This window comes from Mus caroli, unplaced genomic scaffold, assembly GCF_978045245.1.
Source record: "Mus caroli unplaced genomic scaffold, Mus_caroli_1 scaffold_16, whole genome shotgun sequence".
In the NCBI taxonomy this organism is placed as follows: Eukaryota; Metazoa; Chordata; class Mammalia; order Rodentia; family Muridae; genus Mus; species Mus caroli.
Window position 1 is genome coordinate 68,510,765 of NW_028227271.1, and position 21,589 is coordinate 68,532,353.

Below are 21,589 nucleotides of genomic sequence, written 5' to 3' on the forward strand. Positions count from 1 at the left end.
CTTATGAGCCCAGGCTAAAAGGAACTGATTATTTGAGCATCAACAAAAGCTTTGTATGGCCAAGGAAGATGTCCTAAGGGCACACCAGGCACCTCAAGAGTTCTGAGATGTTCTGCTCCCAGGAGGAGAGATAGGGCAGGATGAAACAGGATGGTTTCCTGGTTCAATGTATAAATTCCTCAGGGTGTTCCCAGAGAAACTTCAGAATTGGCATGGGCAAGAGGCTGCAAGATGTCTCTCACTTTCCTCCTTTCACATAGGAGACATCATCCTGTTCTACAAAATAACAGGGAGAGAAGACAGTTGGGTTCTTAGGTCTACAGACCTGAAAGGAAAAGAATATGCGGATCCAGTACCCTTCTGCAACAGGAGACTTCAATTTTGATGTAATGAGTGGGTAAAAATTCTTATTTACTTCATATGTGGGAAAAAGGATAAACTGAATGATTTACAGCCAAGATTTTTTTTTTTTTCCTTGAGGGGAACAGAGGGAGACTGGTTTGTACAGCATGCCTCTCTGCACTGAGTACAGTCCTCCCTGTCAGGGTGACCTGTGAGCCGGAGCAAACCCTTTTATACATTAGCTTCTCTGTGTCAGGTATTTAGTGACAGTAAAGGGAAAAGCAACTGAATGAGCAAGCATATAGTTACAAGCAGTTGCTTGTCACGGACCTCTTGTGTTCTGTGCTCCATGAGTCTGTGTCACAGAACGTCATTAAGTAGGCCATCTTACCTGTTGTAAAAAACACGAAGCTGCCCGACTCTTAGCATATCGCTTCTTATTACAACTACCAATAAAAAAATGTAAATATAACTTATGCTTTTCTGGGCATTCCATTATGTTTACCAAAATGATTATTATATTAATATTTAGCATACAATATTTTATAATTATACCTATTTAATTTTCCCAAGTAAATCCGTTTTAAGGTGACACACAGGACATTGTTGGGCGTCTTCCTTTTCTGCCACCTGTGCTTTCCCCAGCAACCCCCAGATGATTAGGGAGGATATCAGAATGGCCTTATAAAGCATTGCAGTATGGTAGCCCACATTAAACTTAAATAAAAGTTAATCTTGTCACTGATTTCTTATGCTGACCCCACCTCCAATCTTCACTAATCCTTTCCTCATTTGGTTTCCAGCTTCTATTACAGTACTTTCCTGATGGCCTGATTATTTCCTACCTGAGTGCTCCTGCCTCCCTCAAATTCTGTTGTTTTCTTTGGGTGGAAGACAGGTTCGGCAATCTTTTATTCCCAGCCTATTGTGGATCCCTTTTAAAAACTAACATTGTCTATCCTATCGTCTGTTTTATTGCTATGCTAAACACCAAGACCAAAGGCAACACAGGGAGAAGAAGAGTGTTTATTTCACCGCACAGCTTTCTTACTTGCCCCTTACTGGCCTTCTCTCATCCATCTCTCTCTCTCTCTCTCTCTCTCTCTCTCTCTCTCTCTACCTCCCTCCCTCCCTCTCCCCCCCTCTCCCTCCCTCTCTCCCTCCCTTTCTTAGTACACAATAGAGTTTATTAAGGGCATGGAGAAGGGAGTTAAGAGGGTAGTAGAGGCAGGGGGGGGGAGAGAAAGAGAGAGAGGAAGGGAATGGGGAACAGGGGAGCAAGAGCAAGAGAGAAGCAAGAGATCAAGTGAGCAAGAGCTCATACTGCTTTCTTATAGCTGCCAAGACTACAGGCCCAGAGGTGCACCTCCCATGGGAGCCTGGGCTTCAGTAGGAATCAGTCAAGAGAACACACTGCTTTGCCCACTGCCAATTTGATAAATGCATTTTTCAGTTCCTTTTTCCAAATGACTAGCTTGTGTCAAGTTTACACAAAACTAGCCAACACACAGGACACAAGTAAAGTGCTTTGCTGAGCAATCCTGAAGACTGGATTTGATCCAGATTACAAAGATGAGAATCAATCCCCAAAACTTGCTCTTTGATCTCTACACTGTGTCACAGAATATGTATTCTAACACACACACACACACACACACACACACACACACACACACACACAAACACACACGTAAGATTTTTAGATACTTTTCTTCCTTCACAGAAAATCTAAGATTAAAGATGATAAAAGGCAGCACAGTTTCCTATTTTAGAATTTTAAGTTAAAGAGGGTATAAAACTTACCTAGTGCAGGGAATTGTTATGTCTACAATGAGCTGAAGATTTGGTAATTAGGAATTTTATTTTTCAGCTGATTTAAGCTATGACTCATTTTTCATTAAAAAAAAAATCCATGCCTATACTGGGAAGAATAGATTTAAATCTTGTTACTTATATACCTATGTGTGAAGTATCTGTTTAATAAGGCCAAGGATGACCCTTAGTCCTGATCTTCTAGATGCTAAGTGCTGAGATTACAGATATACACAGCCAGGCCTTCTTCCCTTCCCTATCCCCCTCTCACTTTTTTGTTCTTCTGAGACAGGTTCTCATATAGCCCATGCCGACCTCAAATCTGGTCTACAGCAGAAGTTGGCTTTGAATGTCTGATCTTCCTTTCATCACTTACCTGCTGGGATTCTAGCATGTACCACAACCCCAGCTATGCTGAGAAATTCTTTAGAAAGCATCTCAGCTAGAAGCAAAGTTCTATGTGCAGGTTTTTTTTTTTTTTTGTTTGTTTGTTTGTTTTTGTTTTTTCCTGGACCTTACCTCTGAACAGGTCTATGAGTATGGTAAGAGACTGTCTTCTCATCTGTGCAGGGAGAAGGGGGTAAGAAGCAGCCAGTTATCAGCAGGGGTCTGCTCTAAGTGTTCTTTCTGTTTAAACTCCCAGTCTACTCACTCCAGCTTTGGGTGGAGCATCTACACTGAGGGGATTGTGGTAGACTACTGGCAATACAGTTAGAGTGTCTGAAATATGCAGCATTCCATATATAGTATCATATAACGTATTTGTACTGAGGAAATAGTGACAGTAACTGAACCAGAGACATAGGTCAGGTGTGCTAAACCTTTTGACAACATAATAATGTCATTTACAAAGCTCGTGCTTACGATCCATGCAATTGAAGTAAGTTTTCAAAAATCTCGTAGTATTTTAAGTAAGTTTGTGATTCGATGTTGGGCTGTATTCACAGCTACCCTTGGCTGCACACAGCCTGGGACATGACCATCTCAGTAGCTGGCAGGTTGAGGTGGAGATGCTTGTAAAGTCCTCTGGGCTGAGACGTTTGGTTGGTGGCTAAAAATACAGATTTGGAGCTTAGGAGGAGTGTGAGGGCCAGAGAGATAACTGGGAGTGATCAATAGGCTAAGGCTATGAAATGAGTTAGATCTCTCAGAAAGGAAAAGGAGAAAGAGACATTTCTAAGATGAAAGGAAAGCTTTGATAGGGAGATAAAGAGAGAGCAGTACATATTCTGGGTATGATTTCACCAGCTATATACTTTTTGAAAAACATTTCAGAGAAATCTCTGCTCCTGACTATCTTGGAAATGGTTGTGACTCAGCTAGAACAAATTATAACACATAGGAAACTCTAGACCAGGCCACCTGCAGGACACTTGAAAGGTTTGCTGGTATCAATTCTGGCTCGAACATGGGGTTGGGATGTATGAGAGAAACAAGCAAGCAGCTCTACTACCTACACAGTTTCTAACTCACTCTCTCACTTTGGCAATGTCTTCCATATTCAAATTGGAATGGAGGCTTGACCAGTTGTGTCAAGCAGTGGCGTTCATGACAGCTCCTGTGGTATGCACCAATATACAGTAATTGTCAACTGTGTCCTGACTCATTATGGCCCTTAATAGATGTATCTCATGACAGTTTTATAGATATGACCTTTGTTCAGCATAGTTTAAGTGCTTTGGGGAACACTGTGTTATAGTAGACCCATGGAGTAGATAAAAATGCTCTCTGGGTGGATTAACCCAGTTACAAAGAAAGTGTCTAGGAGAACCCTGGGCTTTCTCATTCAACATACTTCTTACTGGCTTGGATGATTATGTAGAATATATGCTCACCATATCCATACAGGAAATAAAGCCACCATGGATACTTAATATGTTAAATGAGAAGTGTCACTCCCTGTTTTTCTTTCTTTTTTTTTTTTAAGTACTTTTTTTTTCTTTCTTTTTTCGAGACAGGGTTTCTCTTTTAGCCCCAGCTGTCCTGGAACTCACTCTGTAGACCAGGCTGGCCTTGAACTCAGAGATCCGCCTGCCTCTGCCTCCCAAGTGCTGGGATTAAAGGTGTGTGCCATCACTGCCTGGCTTTAAGTACTTCTAACAAGGTAACCCAATCACAAAAGAACACACATGATACATACTCACTAATAAGTGGATATTAGCCCAGAAACTTAGAATACCCAAGATATAATTTGCAAAACACATGAAACACAAGAAGAAGGAAGACCAAAGTGTGGATACTTTGTTTCTTCTTAAAATGGGGAACAAAATACCCATGGAAGGAGTTACAGAGACAAAGTTCAGAGCAAAGCCTTAAAGAATGACCATCCAGAGACTGCTCCCCTTGGGGATCTATCCCATAAACAACCACCAAACCCAGACACTAGGCAGATTCCAACAAGAGCCTGTTGACAGGAGTCTGATATAGCTGTCTCTTGTGAGGCTCTACCAGTGCCTGGCAAATACAGAAGTGGATGCTCACAGTCATCCATTGGACGAAGCACAAGGTCCCCAATGAAGAAGCCAGAGAAATACCCAGCGAGCTGAAGGGGTCTGAAGCCCCATAGGAGGAACATCAATATGAACTAACCAGTACCCCCAGAACTCCTTGGAACTATACCACCAATCAAAGAAAACACATGGTGGAACTTGTGGCTCTAGCTATATATGTAGCACAGGATGGCCGAGTAGGTCATCAATGGGAGGAGAGGCCTTTGGTCGTGTAAAGGCTCTATGCCCCAGTATAGGGGAATGCCAGGATCAGGAATGGGAGTGGGTGGGTTGGGGAGGGGATAGGGTATTTTCGGAGGGGAAATTAGGAAAGGGGATAACATTTGAAATGTAAATAAAAAAATATCTAAAAAATAATAAAACCAACCAACCAACCAAGATAGGCTAGGCCAACAGTAACAAGACTTAATCTTAATGTCCTGGGGATAAATGTAAAGTCTTATTGTTGGGTTTAAAAAGTCAACTGTATAGCAAGTCATCTGCTAAAGACCAGGGGGATGTGGCTGACCACAAATTCAGTAATAACAAACAGTCTGAACTTGTTAATAAAAAGTTAAGTCACATTACTGCTTTATTAATGGAAGCACTGGTTAGACCATATTTGGAACACTGTGTGTAATTCCAGTTGCCAGATTTTACAAAGGAAGCATAACACACGGCTGTGTTTAGACAAGAGTAACTATGGTGATGTGTTGGGAGACCACATTTACTGAAGAAGTGATTCAAGGAATCAGAATGTTTGGCTTGGGTAAGGGAACACTTAGAGATGTTCTGGCTGCCATCAAAGAACTGTAGTGTGACTGTAGCAGAGGGGAAGTAAACAGTCTGTGGTGTCCTATACCAGTGGCTCTCAGCCTTCCTAACGCTGGAACCCTTTAATACAGCTCCTTATGCTGTGCTGACCTCCAACCATAACATTATTTTTGTTGCTATATCAGAACTAATTTTGCTACTGTTATGAATTGTTATGTAAAGCTCCGGGTTTTCTGATGATCTCAGGTAGCCCCAGTGAAAAGGTCATTTGCCCCCAAAGGGGTTGCAAAGATAGAGACAGCTTCTAGTTGTCTGAGTGAGAACAATGTTTCTTAACATCTCTACTGGAAAAGCCACAGCTACCACACAGGGATGCTTTGAGATGAGACTCATGGAAGGGGCTCTGTAATAGGCAAAAGAGGAAGAGGAGAAAGCTGACCAGAGGCCCGTCAGTGACCTCTACTTGGTGGAGGGAAAATCCCCCTCTACTACTGGGGGATTTATGAGTAGATCCAGGGGCTAATTGGCTGATTACATGCTGTAAGCTACAGCCTTTCATCAGCAAATAAATTTAAAAAGCTAACTGGCCTGACCATCTTAGAGCCTGTGGTGATCAACGGTCTACCTTAGACTTAGTATACCCAACTATACTTTATTTACTCAGGTCTTTGAGGTGAAAATCATGCCCCATTTGGGGACATGGTAGTAATGTCACACTCTTGTCACCCTGGTGCTTGCAAAGTGGAGAGAAGAGGACCCTTGGGTCCCCAAGCTTACTAGCATAGTAAGCCTCAGATTCCAGAGAGACACTGTCTCAATTGTTTTCTTTGACACTTAATGGCTCAGAAATAACATGTACAGGAGGTAGAAAATGGCTTCATGGGTAAAATGCCTGTAAATTGAGGATTTGAGTTTAGATCCAAGAACACATGTGAAGCTAAATGGAGTGGTATGTGTCAACAATCTCACTGTTCCTAGAGAGAGGTGGAAGGTAGAGATAGGAAAATCTCTGAAGAGACTCTGCCTCAAATAAAGTAGAAGGTAAGGACTATGAGTTCCACATGTGTGTTGCACATGTATGTGTCCATACTCAGATTCATGCACATATATGTACACATGCACAAAGATAAAAAGAAATTACTTTGCATAAACTATCTAATAACTTTTCATGATCTTAGGTTGAAGCCCATCATTTTTGCAAAGTCACAATGGTCTTATTAAGTCCTAAATGTCTCAGAACTCTGATTTCTTTTCTTTCTCTACACCACAGCCACCTTGGCATTTAGTGCTCTAAAAGGAGTATGCTCCAATCTTTGAAACTTCCAACATGTTCTTTCTGCTTAGAAAATTCTCCCACTCTCTTGTCTAATTCCTGCCTCTATGGCATTGGAGGTACTGATGGCAGGCCCTCACCCAGGGAGTGGCACACTCCCAGCCCTGAGCTTCCTTCAAGGGCACCTGTTTCTCTTCTTCACAGCACTGTGAGAATTTGCAATTAATATGATTGCTTGTTCTTACTAATGACTGTCTCTTTCACATGTAAAGTTGACAGCATGGGTTGTTATATTTCTTCTCAGAAGCACCAAGCTTTGTTACTGGTATATATCATAAATCTAGTATTTGTTGGCTGGATGAAGCAGGCTGTAAATATTTGCTAGTTACATGGTGACCTCTGTATCTTGCTTTGACTTTTAAAATATACCATTGCCTAACTACCAAAAATAAAGCTCTGATTACCAGAAACTGAAATCTGTATGCCACCACAGGGTTCCAAACAATTCTGCTGATAGGATCAAAGTAATGATAAAATTATTCATGCAAATTTGTTCTGTGTGACTTCACCGTTTACTAAAATTCTCTAGGCTCAAAGAATTCTTCTTTCTGAGGTTATAAATTTTTTTGAATGTATTGTATCATATACCCTGTTTCAAAACTATAAAACATGAGACTGTCCCAGGTTAAAAAAAATAGCATGGAGATGTAGCTAGGATTGGCAGAAAGCTTGTACCCAATTGTTAGCATTCTGTCCAAGCTCTGCCCCACAGTTACCTGGCAACAGCTAAAATTAAAAGGGGCTGCTTTCTGCAGGTAACCTCAGGAAATAGGAGGTTGGGGGTATATCCCAGAATGCACCAGAGACCTGGGAGGTGAGAGACTCCCAGGCCTCAAAGGGAGGAACCTTAGATGAAACACCCGACAGTAGGGAGAGGGAATTTATAGAGCCCACCAACAGCAGGGAGACAGGACACCAAGTGAGGGATGGGGTTGCCATCCCACAGTCACATCTCTGACCCATATTTGTTCCTGTCTGAAAGAATCACAGGGATGGAAATGGAGAGGAGCCTGAGGAAAGGAAGGTCCAGCGACAGGCCCAAAGTGGGATCCAGCTCAAGGGGAGGCCCCAAGGACTGACACTATTACTGAGGCTAAGGAGTGCTCACAAAAAGGGATCTATTATGACTGCCCTCCGAAAGACCCAACAAGCAGCTGAAAGAGTCAGACGCAGATATTCGCACCCAACTGATGGACAGAGCAGCCGACTCCTGTTGTTGAATTAGGGAAGGCTGAAAGAAGCTGAGGAGAAGGGCGATCCTGTAGGAGGACCAGCAGTCTCAATTAATCTGCACCCCCGAGTTCTCTCAAACACTGGACCACCAGACAGCATAGACCAGCTGCTATGAGGCTCCCAACACACATACAGTAGAGGACTTCCAGGTCTACGTTCATTCAGAGATGAAGCACCTAACCCTTAAGAGACTGGAGGCCCCAGAGGGTTTTGAGGTAAGGTGTGTGTGTGTAAATCTACGTGGAGATGGGGGGTGGGGAGGAGGTGTGGGATGTGGAGCAGTCAGAGGGTGGATGGGGGGCGGGGAATGGAATATGGAGTGTAAAAAATAAATTAAAAATAAAATCAAATAAAAAAAAGAAAAAATAAATAAATAAAAGGGGCTGCTTGCCCCCTCCTTGCTCTTTTGTTCCTCTCTTGCTCTCATGTTCTTTCTCTGCTTCCCTGCCAGCCCCCACCTCCCCATGTGCTCATGGCTGGCCTCTCCCTCTCCTCTTCTCTTCTCTTTCCTCTCCTCCCCTCCCCTCTCCTTTTCTCTTGTCTCTCCTCTCCTCTCCTCCCCTCCTCCCCTCCCCTCTCCTCTCTCCCCTCCCCTTTTCTCTCCTCTTCCCTCCCCTCTCCTCTCCTCTCCTCTCTCCCCTCCCCTCTCCTTTCCTCTCTCCTCTCCTCTCCTCTCTTCTCTCCTCCCCCTTCTCTCTGCCTTTCTCTGCTTCTATTACCCTTTAACTCTCTCCCCATGCCCTGAATAAACTCTATGCTATACTGTACTGGCATGGTCTGCTGAGGCATTCCCTTCCTCACGCCTCACCACACCTCCATAGAACATACCTGCCCCCCTTTATCTTTTTATAAACACAACACCCATAACAAATTTTTGAGTGATTTCACTGTGTTTCTTTAGGTCAGGATTGAAACTCATGTCCTGCCCCCAGAGCTAGGGCTGAAGAGTTCCTGGAGGATGAGGCAGTGCTACCCAGGGTTGCTTTCCCACCAGGCAATAGCTATGACACCAGGTCAGGAACACAAGGAAGACAGGTTGAGCAGCCTGGAGAGCCCTTTACTCTGCCCACCTGCTTTGTACTGGCCCAGCATCCCAGGGTGAACTTTAAAGTCAGCAGCCCTCATTTGAACTGAAAACCTGGGCATCTGTGCAGCCTCAGATGTCTACAGCCTCAGCTCTCTACGAAAGAATCAGCAGGAAGACTTTTGAAATCTTTTTTATATATAACTAGGGAATTCTTTACCATAGGCATGCTCCCTGCCAAACTACATTTTGAGAGTTTCCATTCACTTTAAACTTCCTCAACCTTTGTACTGTGGACTTTTAAAGCTCAGAAGAGGTGCTCTCCCCAACACCTTATCACCTGTGGAGGCAGGACCCCGCTAAGGCTCATGTCCCCATTCATCTTTTAGGAGCTGTGTGTCATATGTCCTGCAGACTGTGGTGCATTCCCTCCTCTGAACAAACGTCTTTCAGACATTCTCACACACATCCTCAATAATACCCAGGCATATAAACCACAGGTAGATAAATGGAATAGAAGACCCAGAAAAGAACCCATACTCCTATGGTCACTTGATCTTTGACAAGGGATCTAAAACCATCCAGTGGAAAAAAGAAAGCATTTTCAAGAAATGATGCTGGCACAACTGGAGGTTATCATGTAGAAGAATGCTAATTGATCCATTCTTATCTCCTTGTACAAAGCTCAAGTCTAAGTGGATCAAGAAACTCCACATAAAACCAGAGACACTGAAACTGATACAGGAGAAATTGGGGCAAGCCTCGAAGATATGGGCACAGGGGTAAAACTCCTGAACAGAATAGCAATGGCTTGTGCTGTAAGGTGAAAAATCGACAAATGGGACCTCAAAAAATTGCAAAGCTTCTGTAAGGCAAAAGACACTGCCAGTAAGACAAAAAAGCCACCAACAGATTGGGAAAGGATCTTTACCAATCCTAAATCTGATAGGGGGCCAATATCCAATATATACAAAGAAGCTGGACTCCAGAAAACCAAATAACCCTATTAAAAGATGGGGTACAGAGCTAAACAAAGAATTCTCAACTGAGGAATATGGAATGGCTGAGAAACACCTGAATAAATGTTCAACATCCATAATCACTAGGGAAATGCAACTCAAAAACAACCCTGAGATTCCACCTCACACCAGTCAGAATGGCTAAGATCAAAAATTCAGGTGACAGCAGATGCTGGTGAGAATGTGAAGAAAGAGGAACACTCCTCCATTTTTGGTGGGAATGCAAGCTGGTACAACCACTCTGGAAATCAGTCTGGCTGTTCCTCAGAAAATTGGACATAGTACTACCAGAAGATTCAGCAATACCTCTCCTGGGCATATACCCAGAAGATGTTCCAACTTGTAATAAGGACACATGCTCCACTATGTTCATAGCAGCCTTATTCATAAGCCAGAAGCTGGAAAGAACCCAGATGCCCCTCAACAGAGGAATAGATACAGAAAATGTGGTACATTTACACAATGGAATACTAATCAGCTATTAAAAACAATGAATTTGTGAAATTCTTAGGCAATTGGATGGATTTGGAGGTTATCATCCTGAGTGAGGTAACTCAATCACAAAAAAATATGATATGCACTCGGTGACAATTGGATCCAGAAACTTTAGAATACCCAAGATACAATTTGCATAACATGAAACTCAAGAAGAAGGAGACCAGTGTGTGGATACTTCGTTCCTCCTTAGAATGGGGAACAAAATACCCATGGAAGGTGTTACAGAGACAAAGTTCAGAGCAGAGCGTGAAGGAAGGACCATTCAGAGACTGCCCTACCTGGGGATCCATCCCATAAACTGCCACCAAACCCAGATACTATTGCATATGCCAGCAAGATTTTGCTGACAGCACTGTGATATAGCTGTCTCTTGTGAGGCTATGCCAGTGCCTGGCAAGTACAGAAGTGGATGCTCACGGTCATCTATTGGATGGAACACAGGGCCCCCAATGGAGGAGCTAGAGAAAGCATCCAAAGGGCTGAAGGGGTCTGCAACCCTATAGGTGGAACAGCAATATGAACTAACCAGTACCCCCAGAGCTCATATCTCTAGCTGTATATGTAGCAGAAGATGGCCTAGTCGGCCATCATTGGGAAGAGAGGCCCCTAGGTCTTGCAAAGATTATATGCCCCAGTACAGGGGAATGCCAGGGCCAGGAAGCAGGAGTGGGTGGGTTGAGGGGAGGGTATAGGGGACTTTCGGGATAGCATTTGAAATGTAAATGAAGAAAATATCTAATAAAAAACAAGAGAGAGAAGAGCAATTAAAAGTACAAATACTGTACAAGCACAGAGCAGCCCAAAGAGGGGAGGCAGGAGAGTGTCTTCGTGTCTCCTGAGAGGAGAAAGTGTGCCCTGAGGCCCAGGAAAGAACAGTCAAGGGTTTCCAAGTGAGGAGCAGCCCACAGCACTTGCTGGAGCTAGGCAGGACTGGGTATGGTCTTAGGTCCTTTTAAACATGGGATTTAACTCATGCTGCTGCTGGAGGGCTTCCACTGCTAGAACAAGTTGTAATTAGCTTGACCGTTTTAAAGCTTAAAGAGTGAGAATGTTCAGGACAGTGTGAGGCAGACAGTAGCTGTTACATGCTAACTATTATCATCATAATGTTTTTATACTTTAACATATTTAGAATGGTCATATTTTGCCAAGCTTTTGTGAAGAACAAATAATAATGTGAAAGACCTTTAAGAAAGTGTAAGCATAGATGTATTCAGCTATAGAAAGCAACAAAGCTCTGATACAAGCTATAAGAAACCTTTAAGACAACATTGTCAGTGAGATAAACTAGGCTCTAAGAACAAATACTTCATTATTCTCCTTATCTGAGATTCTTGGAGTAGATAAATTTTAGAGAGACAGAAGCACAATGGAGGCACTTAGTCCCGGGAGAGGAAGATGAGTTTGTTTGGTGATGAAAAGTCCTGAAATTAGGTAGTCACTGCTATAGCTTAAACATAAAAGGGCCCAAAAGACTCATGTGGTAAAGGCTTGTTTCTCCATTTGGTGATGCTACTGAGGCGAGCAAATTGTGAGGTGCTAACTTCGTCAATGGAGCCAGCCGTTCCTAGTTCCTAGAAGTGGGTCTTAGCTGCAGGCATTCAACAGAGGGATGGATTTTGTTCTGGTCTCCTCTCTCCCTGCTTGTTGCAATCCCTGGTGAGTGACTTTCCTCTCCATATTCTTATACCTCAATCTTGCCTGTGACTGGCCTAAGAGCATTAGAGCTAGCTGAAGTGAAAAGCTCTGAAACCATAAGCCAAAATAACAGTTTTCCTTTAAGCCGATCAATATGCTCAGGCATTTGTCATGAGACAGAAGCTGGAGAACAACCTGCTGACTGAACAACACTGCAAATATAGTTCAGTGTAAGCACAGCACAGAAGAAAGGCGAGGTCCAATGTCATCTTCAATACAAATAATACCAGGAACACTCAGAGGAAGGAAAGACATTCAATGCAGAAGTCTAAAGACATTTATGGAGTTTTTGTAGATTACTAGCATAAACATACATACTTGAAAATTGGCATACTTTAAAAGAAGAATTAATCAAGAGTTAATACTACAGCCATCCTAAAATGTGGACAGCTGAACTGTGTATTTAAAGGAGCCTATAACTTTATTTTATCTTTGACATTTTAGATCTGAGATGAATTCATTTTACCATGTGCCGTTCTCACATATTTGGTGTGGTGTCCTTACACAGAACCAGCTTCAGCATTTATTTTTCATTTTTGAGATTCCTTCCTCCCTCCCTCCTTCTTTCCTTCCTTCCTTCCTTCCTTCCTTCCTTCCTTCCTTCCTTCCTTCCTCCCTCCCTCCCTCCCTCCCTCCCTCCCTCCCTCCCTCCTCCCCTCCCTCCCTTCCCCCCTTTCTTTTCTCTGCGTGTCTATATATGCTAGGGCATGTGCGTGGAGGTCACACGGTATGTGTGGGAGGCGGTTCTCTCTTTCTCCCACGTGTCCTAGTGATTACACTAGGTGTCAGGGTCAGCAGTAGGAACGTTTACCTGCTGCACCTTGTCAGTTCAACAAGTTCATCATTTACAAATCTGAGCTCAATATCCATGACCCATATGGAGGAAGGAGAGAATAGGTTCTCACAGGTTGTTCCCTGGCTTTCACACGTGCACCATGGTGAATGCATGATCACTCACATACACAGATAATACACAGGAGGGAAGGAAGGAGGGAGGGAGGGAGGGAAGGATGGGAGGAGGGAGGGAAGGAGGGGGAGGGAATGAAGGGAAGGCAGGCAGGCAGCAAGCCAGTTGAATCTGGGGTAAGCATCACTGACCTGTGTTCCCTGACTGTTGATGTCCACAGGGTCACTCCACTCAGCTGCCATTTCTTCCATCGAGTCTATTCTCAGAAACAGGCTGGGAAGTAAGTCCTTGGTCTTGCAGTCTGGGTAACTGATAATCTGGTGATATAGCTCATGATGAACCGAACTCTCCGGAGGAATTTTTTTGCAATAAACATCAAACTTTGGAATATCTGAAAAGTTAAAAATGGGGGCAGGGGCATATGCAGACTTGGTCTTAGGGATGTCAAACAATGTGGCAAGAATGAGAGATACTTTAGTATTCTTCATAGGACCACAGGTATCTATTACATCAAAATTCCCCAAGGAATCTACTCTTCTGCTGTTTTATTTCAGGGCTACGAAACTCACCTCTGATGTTCTCCTTCATGAGGATTGGCACTGGGCATCTGTTGTGGAAAACGACTCGAGGACTTGGGTCTTCGGAGAGGGTTAAGTAAGTGACTCCCAAGTGCTCTTGATATGTCAGTGCTATTGCCCTGGAACAGACCAGCAACAATGTGGTTTGGGGTTCACAGGCTTCTCTCCAGTTCATGTTTATTTGAATGTACAGTATTCCAGACTCTGGAACACTGCTTTTTTAACTCAGAGGGTATGTTTTCCAGAAAAGGAGCCTGTCCTTCATTTAATAGTTGATGTACATGTATATAAGTTTACTAATTTCATAGTAGTGGTGATATTCATTTACAGTAAAATACTAAAAAATCCGAAAAAGGATTTTAAATTAAACCCTCCATGACACTATTATCAGATTGCTGGCCTTGTGCTAACCTTGTTTGTGGCCCTTGTCCTCAGTGCTTATGTGCTTAAATTCTTCAAGTACGATACTTCTTCCTCTCCAAAGAGTTGGTAAATTTTGGTAAAAGAAAAACTGACCCATTTTTAATTTCTTTCTTTCCTTTTAAGAAATTTCTAGAGAATTTATGTGTTTGCTCTATTTTTTATTCTAAATGTAGGCAATGAATTTTCACACAATGACCATACGTTACAGGACCTGCATTTTGGACATCAGAGCAAAGCTGGGATTCCTTGTTTTAAGCAGCTGCACCGGTACACATAACCTGCTACCATGAGGAGAAATCTTCCACTGTCCTATAGATCAAGTGCTATTTATGTTTAAACAGGAAGAAAATTTCTCTCTGACTTCTGTACTGACTATCAAGATTAAAGAAAGAAGGTGGCTGCAATTCTTAGTGGATGGTGAGGAAAGGGGTCACCATCCCCTGCCCGAGAGTCCTCTCCTAAAACTATCCTTGCCTGGCATGACAAACAGGAACCTTTCACTAGCATTTGGAAAATGCAACCATGTCACCAAGTGTGCATGCTAGCCTGAGGTGGGGAGGAGGAGAGGGCAGATCAGAATACATCTCTCTTCAGAGTCAAGTCCTCCTCACATGGACTAGAAGCTGCTGTGCAGTTTCCTTTGAGGGGCTAGGCAAGCCAGTCTCACACAACTTCCTTTCAATAGCCATAAATCTGGAGTGAAGAAGATAGAGTTATACTTTTAACTTGCCTACTTTAATATTTACATATAAGATTAATTTATACTGTGACTCTTAGAGAAATTAAATCTAATTTCTACATCTTTTGTTAAAATTTTTGACTTTCCATTTAAAAATAATTCACATACCATTCAAGAGCACTCAACACGTTTAACATTATTTAACCAAATATAAAAGCAGCTATCCTCATAGGGCTGGGGGTGAAAATACTTGTTCAATCAGGATCTCTGTGACATGGAAGAAGAAAGGATGTGTGGAGGGAGCATGACCTGACCTTTATGGAGATCTGTTAGGTAAGTTGTAACCTTTACAATGATTATTTAAAAATCTTTCATATATCAAAAACCTGGAATGCCTTCAAATCTCAGAGTCTATAACTCGATGTTGAGAAGAGGGTCCTCTCATAGGGTCACAGTGTGATTTCTTTCATGGCTGTATACACTGTAAGTAAGCAATTCTGCAGAAAAGACACTAATACCAAACAACCACAATACAGAAGTCAGTATGAACTATTACACGTCTCTGGCCCAATCCTGTGGTTGTCGTTTGTATAATTTGTGATCTGCACTTAGAATAGCTTTCATGCAGGAACAACCACAGCACAGAATATTCCTTGGTGTATGTTTATCTACATTACTATCTCTCTAAATGTCTTACATGAAAAATTCCATTTTGAAGTAAAAGTAAAATATTGGAAAAGCAAAACTTTGCAACTTGACTCTCTTGGATCCTTGCCTTCATGTCTCATCACTGTGCAGTCAGAGCTGCTCGAGGATGTGTCTCCCGCTTTCATTACCACGAATCCTTGCTGCCTGGTGACTGCACTGCACCATCCCAGCCCCTGCAGCATGAGGTGCAAAGGGAAAAATCAGCTAAGTGGACAACCTGTTTGTGACCATGACCTCTGTCCAACTGTATCCAATGTCTCAAAGTTCTTCATGAAAGATGAAAGAGCACATAGCGTTCCATGGGAGAGCACTGATATTCTGTCTCTCCTGGCCTCCTGATGAGCAGCGACGATGACAAGCAAAGAGTGTTTACACTTGGCTAAAATACCTGGTGCAGAATCCATTTTCCCTCTCGGTTCCGAAGGGCACGGCTACACTCTGTCTGGGAAACTCTCCTCCAATGATGGCTGGCAGGCTCCAGCACTGAGTGCTGTTGGCTCCTGGTACAGGAGAAAACCCCAGCAGTATCTGTTTCTGAAGCGTGGCTGTGTCCAGCACTGATGCCCCCACAGCAGGCATGATGTCCCAGCAAGGCAGGGAGCTGGATCTCACGGCAGGATGCTCGCCCCCTGGACAAATGCTAAAAGTAGCACTGTCTGGAACATGACAATGCTGGAAAGACACCACAGAAGGAGCGTGTTCACTAGAGTAGCGCAGAGAAGCATCCCTGCTAAGAAACCACAACCATGTGTTCTTACAAAGTGGCCAAGATGCAGAACTGGGCATGCCAGTGACCCTGTCTCCACCCAGAGGCCCTAATGTGACAGGGATAGCCTTGCCAAGCAAAGGGATGCCCATCAGGCATAAGAAAACATGGTGGCATCAGGCTGACTGGAAAAGACAGTGCCAAGTTTTCATTGTCCCCATGCCCTGGGGAGAGAGATGCTATGTACCTAAGAGGAAGTTGTGTTGGATAGGGGGAATCTGTAGAAACACATCTGAATGAGGTTCAGGATAAGGAACTGGGGACTCAGAAGACAAAACAGTAAGGCTCACTTTCAGGAGGAAAATGCTTTGTCCCAGCCTTCAAATGGAGTTTTATGGTTTATGATGTTAGAGCCTCTCCATTGAAAAATTTATCACACTTATTTATCTAGTGTGTTTGTATGTACATGGAAGTCAGAGAACAACTTGCTGGGACTGGCTCTACTCTGCTGCACGGTTCTCCAGAACAAACCCAGGTTGCTGGGCTTAGTAGCAGGCACACTTAGCCTCTGAGCTATCTCTGGGGCTCAAGCCTCTGATTTTTAGACTTAAAAAAAAAATCCCCTACTGTCCCATAGCCTCCCAGAATGTCTAGGGACTATCATATCTGGAAAAAAAAATACTAGCTGGCTGAGGCAGGGTCAGAGCTGAAAACGGAACACTGGCTGGCTGCAGGGAGCCATGAGGCTTCCACTGCTTTCTGGGAAGATGTGCCAAGTCCCTGAGTCTGAGGAAGTCCCACTGTTCAGATGTTGTGTAATTACACAATGTGCTCTAAGGTAAAGGGGAGACATTCATCCTATTTGATTATTTGAAAATACCCTTTAGGATCCAAAAGGAACAATACTGAGCACAGACTACAGTAAACAGTGATAATCATCTATTAGATAGTTCTGACCTCAAGAAAGAGCTGTAGCACATTGTTTTGAAAAACAATTCTTTCCTTCCTTAAAACATGAATGTTCATGTCAGTTGTACAAAGAACCATGTTAAAAGTCTTAAAGATCATTGGGTTTTTTTGCCACGGTGAGAACTGGCCCATGAGTGCTGCCATGTCTCACAGTCATGGCTCCACTTAGGTGACAGGCCCACACCCATTATCAGGACTCAGAAGCCACTGCTGTTTGCTCGTAGAGACAGTGCTGGAGAGAGCGGCTTCAGCACTTTCCAGGCAGGGCTGTGGCAGCCAGTGTTTCTGCTCACTTGTCCCTGTGGCAACTTCAACTTGCCATCTATGGTTTTAAATTCAGCACAAATAAGATTTCTATATTGATTGTTAGTATTTTCTTTGCCCCAGGCTAAAAAAAAGTTGAGCCTGTTTACAGTGAACCGAGGGAAACAGTGAAAACCATGTTTATGGATTACTTACCTCCTTTCCAGAATAGGCGTTAGAGATGGCCAAGTGTGGCTTATAAAATATCTGATATGGAGTGTTATTGATTACTGTAGTCTTATCTTCAATCTGAATAACTTGTATACCATGCTGCACCATGGAGGAGATGCAGAACTGACACAGCTGTGGGACAGATTGCAATGACCACAGTTTTTACACCACAAAGATACACATGAAGAATTTTTGACTATTTTATTTTTATTTTTACTTTTTTGTTTTATGACAGAATCTTTACTACTGCCCAAGCTGGCCCCAATTTCTGGATCCCTGTGCCATTATATCTCTCAAGTGCTGGGATTACAGGTGTGTACCTTACATCTGGCCTCAAATATGTTTTAAATGTATTTTTTTATTTTATGTGCATTGGTGTTTTGTATGCATGTGTGTCTAAGGTCCCCTGGAACTGGAGTTGCAGACAGTTGTGAACTGCCATGTGGGTGCTGGGAATTGAACCCAGGTTCATTGGAAGAAGAACAGCCATCTCTCCAGCTCCATGGCTTCAACAACTCTTAAAGGGTTGTTTTATATGTAGGTTTGCCTGGGACAGTACTGATTTTGCATTTTGGGAGGAATATATTTTTTTTTGTTTTTGTTTTTTTGTTTTTCGAGACAGGGTTTCTCTGTATAGCCCTGACTGTCCTGGAACTCACTTTTGTAGACCAGGCTGGCCTCGAACTCAGAAATCCGCCTGCCTCTGCCTCCCGAGTACTGGGATTAAAGGTGTGCGCCACCACGCCCGGCTGGGAGGAATATTTTTAATAGCAGTTCTTTCTGGTCTCAGAAATGTGTTGGCTAATTAAGGGGACAATATTTACAACAGGGCCCTTTAGCAAAGCAATTACTGATCTTGCCATCATGTAGTGATAGAGCAATGACTTGTTTCAGATTATTTCACAATTATCTCAAATCGTAGTTACAAATCATTTATATATGAACAAACACCATACGTCTTATTCAACAGGCTCCTACCTAGCATCCCTCCTCCTCAGGTTCATTATAGCAGCAACCCTCAGAATAACTAGCTTGCATCAAGGAGAATTTGGAGAACTTTTATACAAAAGATGGCAATGAAGAAAAAAAAATATTGACCTTCATATAACTTTATACTGTGCTTCTGATGTGTTTTGACTTGGCCAAGACACAGAAAAAGATGGAGCCCATGTGGTCTGGCTTCATGGTTCTGCTCTTTATTGTGTGTGATGTGTGTCATTTCCTTGTCTTGAAGCATTTCTGGTGAACAGCTAGAGCTATTACCTGACTGAAGGTGTCCTTCTAATAGGTAATACCCTTGGGACAGCATTCTCCAGGGAGGTTGGGAAATGTGTACAGTCTCTGTAATTGGAGTCCCAAGGTCAAAACCACTTTAATAATAATAATAAGGTGCTATTTATCTTTGTATTTTGACTCCTAGAGGCAGTATAATATATGAGTCCATATTCTTTTGGCTAGTGGGATATATTGAAGTTCTTATATATTTTTAAAATTTATAGTTTCTTTCCTAATATGATAAAGATGGGTGGAGCCCAGTATTTTTTAAGAGTATAAAGGAGTCCTGAGCCTAAAATGTTTAAGAATTTTTCTATAGTTTGTCTTTTCCTTCCTCTCCTCTCCCCTCTCCTCTCCCTTCCTCTCTCTCTCCCCTCCTCTTCCTCCTCCCCCTCCCCCTCCCCTCCCCTCCTCTCCCCTCCCCTCCCCTCCCCTCTCCTCTCCCTTTTTTCTATTAACACACAAACATGTATTCAGTACACGCTGTGGGCACTCTTAAGAAGCTAGATGTACTGAGTGTTTGGTGGTAGTTCCAGGTGATCTGAACTCTTGCCCATGCACAAACACTATAGAACTTTGGTCAGCAGCAGCAGCATGTGTTGCTCAGTCACCTTTGAGGAAAGTAGTAACAGCAGTCTTGAATACTGGCAAAGGCAAACTTCTTGTTTCAAGAAAATTTAGTTTTTTAAAAGTGACTTAAGTGTTCCTAACTTTTTTTCAAAGGCTCTTTTAAAGATGCTCAACAAAAACTAATTTCTCCCCAAAGAGAAAGGCCATTGTGAATGCTACTGTCCTGGTGAGGTATTCCTTCTGTTCCCCCACTGAGGATGGCTAGCACGATGATGAGTCTCTCCGCTGTAGGCTATACAGTAACACAGACTGATGTGAGTCTCTGACATACATACATTTCTGTATTACTCAGCTAATTGCCTTGTATAGGTTTTAAGTTTATGCTGAAAAGCACATGCCATTTGTATCTTACCAAAGATGTTCTTGATATCCACAGCTCTAAAAGCATGGTAGAGGCCCACCCCTGCTAACTGTAACTCTTCCAGTATCCCCTCTTTGGATTAATGCATCTTCCAACTCTCATTTGAGAAGTTTCCATTTGCAGTAGATGTTGGTTAACACAGAGGACCATAACTGATCAAGGTACAGAAAGACTGCATAATGCTTAGCCCTGCAGGGAATGCATGTATTTTATCACTTCCCAAGGCTCAGAGTGGGTTAGAGTATAAGTGCCAGAGGCAGTAGATGAAACAAAGAAACTGTGTCATAAAAACCCTGCAGGGCAGCTGCACTCACACACGAATGCACAGCCACTGCAATAGCACACAACAGACCTATGCACGCCCAGGCAGACCAGAGGCTTGGGTAGAGATGCAAGTCGGATGTGGAATCCTAGCCCGACTGGCAAGTTATAGTTGCTGGGAACGAGGGAGGGAGGGAGGGAGGGATAGGGAGAGGGGTAGGGGGAGAGTGAGAGGGAGAGTGAGCTTTTTTTCTAAGAGTGGACCCCCCACACCTCACTATAAGCTATCCTGGATCCAGTGGAAGACCACATATCAAATACTATTTTGACAGCAAAAATTGGTCTTGATTTTTCTTTAAAGGACACAAAGTTTGGTGGGCACAGAAGGGGGAGTGAATATGATTAAAACACATTTTCTAAACCTCTCAATGGCGTTCTAAAGAATATGATTATTCTTGTAATATTAATTCCATAAGATTAGTCCTATCACTTTGATCAGCATATCCTTTCCAGCAAGATAACCATTCCTGTAGAGTCTTTGACTTCAATGCTCATAGTGTTTGATACCCTACTTCCTGTTCTGAAGGAGGAGGTCAAAGACAGTTTGTGAATATTTGAGAATAAGTCCAGTCCCCATACTATAAATCGAATGACTGGTGCCAGCTCTGAAATGGAGCCGTTACTGGATAGATTATGTAACCCAGGTTTTACCACTAATAAAGAAAAAAAAATTCCACGGTAAAACAAAAGTCTAGGAAGTTAAGAAAACAAGTATTTCACTGTTATCAATTAGAGTAACACCAGAAAGGGACTTAGAAAGGGAGGCAGACATACTTAAAGCACTCTAGGAGCACACAGATGCTCTCCCCTGCACCACATCCACACTGACCTTACCTTCTGATGTCCTGGGAAAGCTCCGAGTCTGATTTCAGCATCAACAAATGCTTCTTCATCCAGTGTCACTACCTCACCATTCCCGCCATCTTTCCACTTTGGAGATGTCAGATTATGGACCAGTTTAATTGCTAATGTCTTGTGCACAGTGTTTGTATTTGCCCAGTAAATTCCAATTTGAAAAGCTTCCTGGAAAAACAATGCCTCAATTGTATTGTTCTTAACCATTCCATATCGCCAGGATTTAAAAATATATACAATAGATATATTAAGGCAACCAAATAGTCCCCTGTACTTTTATTTTGGTAATGGCAAGATGTATTTTATTCTGGTTTACAATATCCTTTGATTCACAATGATATTCAAGTTCAGGGAAGAGAGAAAAATCAACCTCAAGCTGTAACTACCCCATGAATTCCAAAGACTTAAAACCTGAAAGGTTTCATCTCATTTGTTATCAGAAGAACATGCAACATTACGCCTATATAGGCTAACATTCCAA

The 21,589-nt window shown here is 42.8% G+C and overlaps 1 protein-coding gene across 2 annotated transcripts in view; it reads right to left on the reverse strand.

The window, feature by feature from the left end:
* Positions 1-21,589, reverse strand: part of Vps13b (vacuolar protein sorting 13 homolog B) — a 553,787-nt gene that overhangs the window by 30,510 nt on the left and 501,688 nt on the right. For both annotated transcript variants that reach the window (XM_029469591.2, XM_021183993.3), the window contains exons 50-54: positions 21,088-21,276; positions 17,652-17,798; positions 15,906-16,189; positions 13,699-13,826; positions 13,321-13,520 (exon numbers count right to left, since the gene is read on the reverse strand). In XM_029469591.2, coding sequence (XP_029325451.1) covers positions 13,321-13,520; positions 13,699-13,826; positions 15,906-16,189; positions 17,652-17,798; positions 21,088-21,276 — 948 coding nt within the window. The remainder of the gene's footprint in view (positions 1-13,320; positions 13,521-13,698; positions 13,827-15,905; positions 16,190-17,651; positions 17,799-21,087; positions 21,277-21,589) is intronic.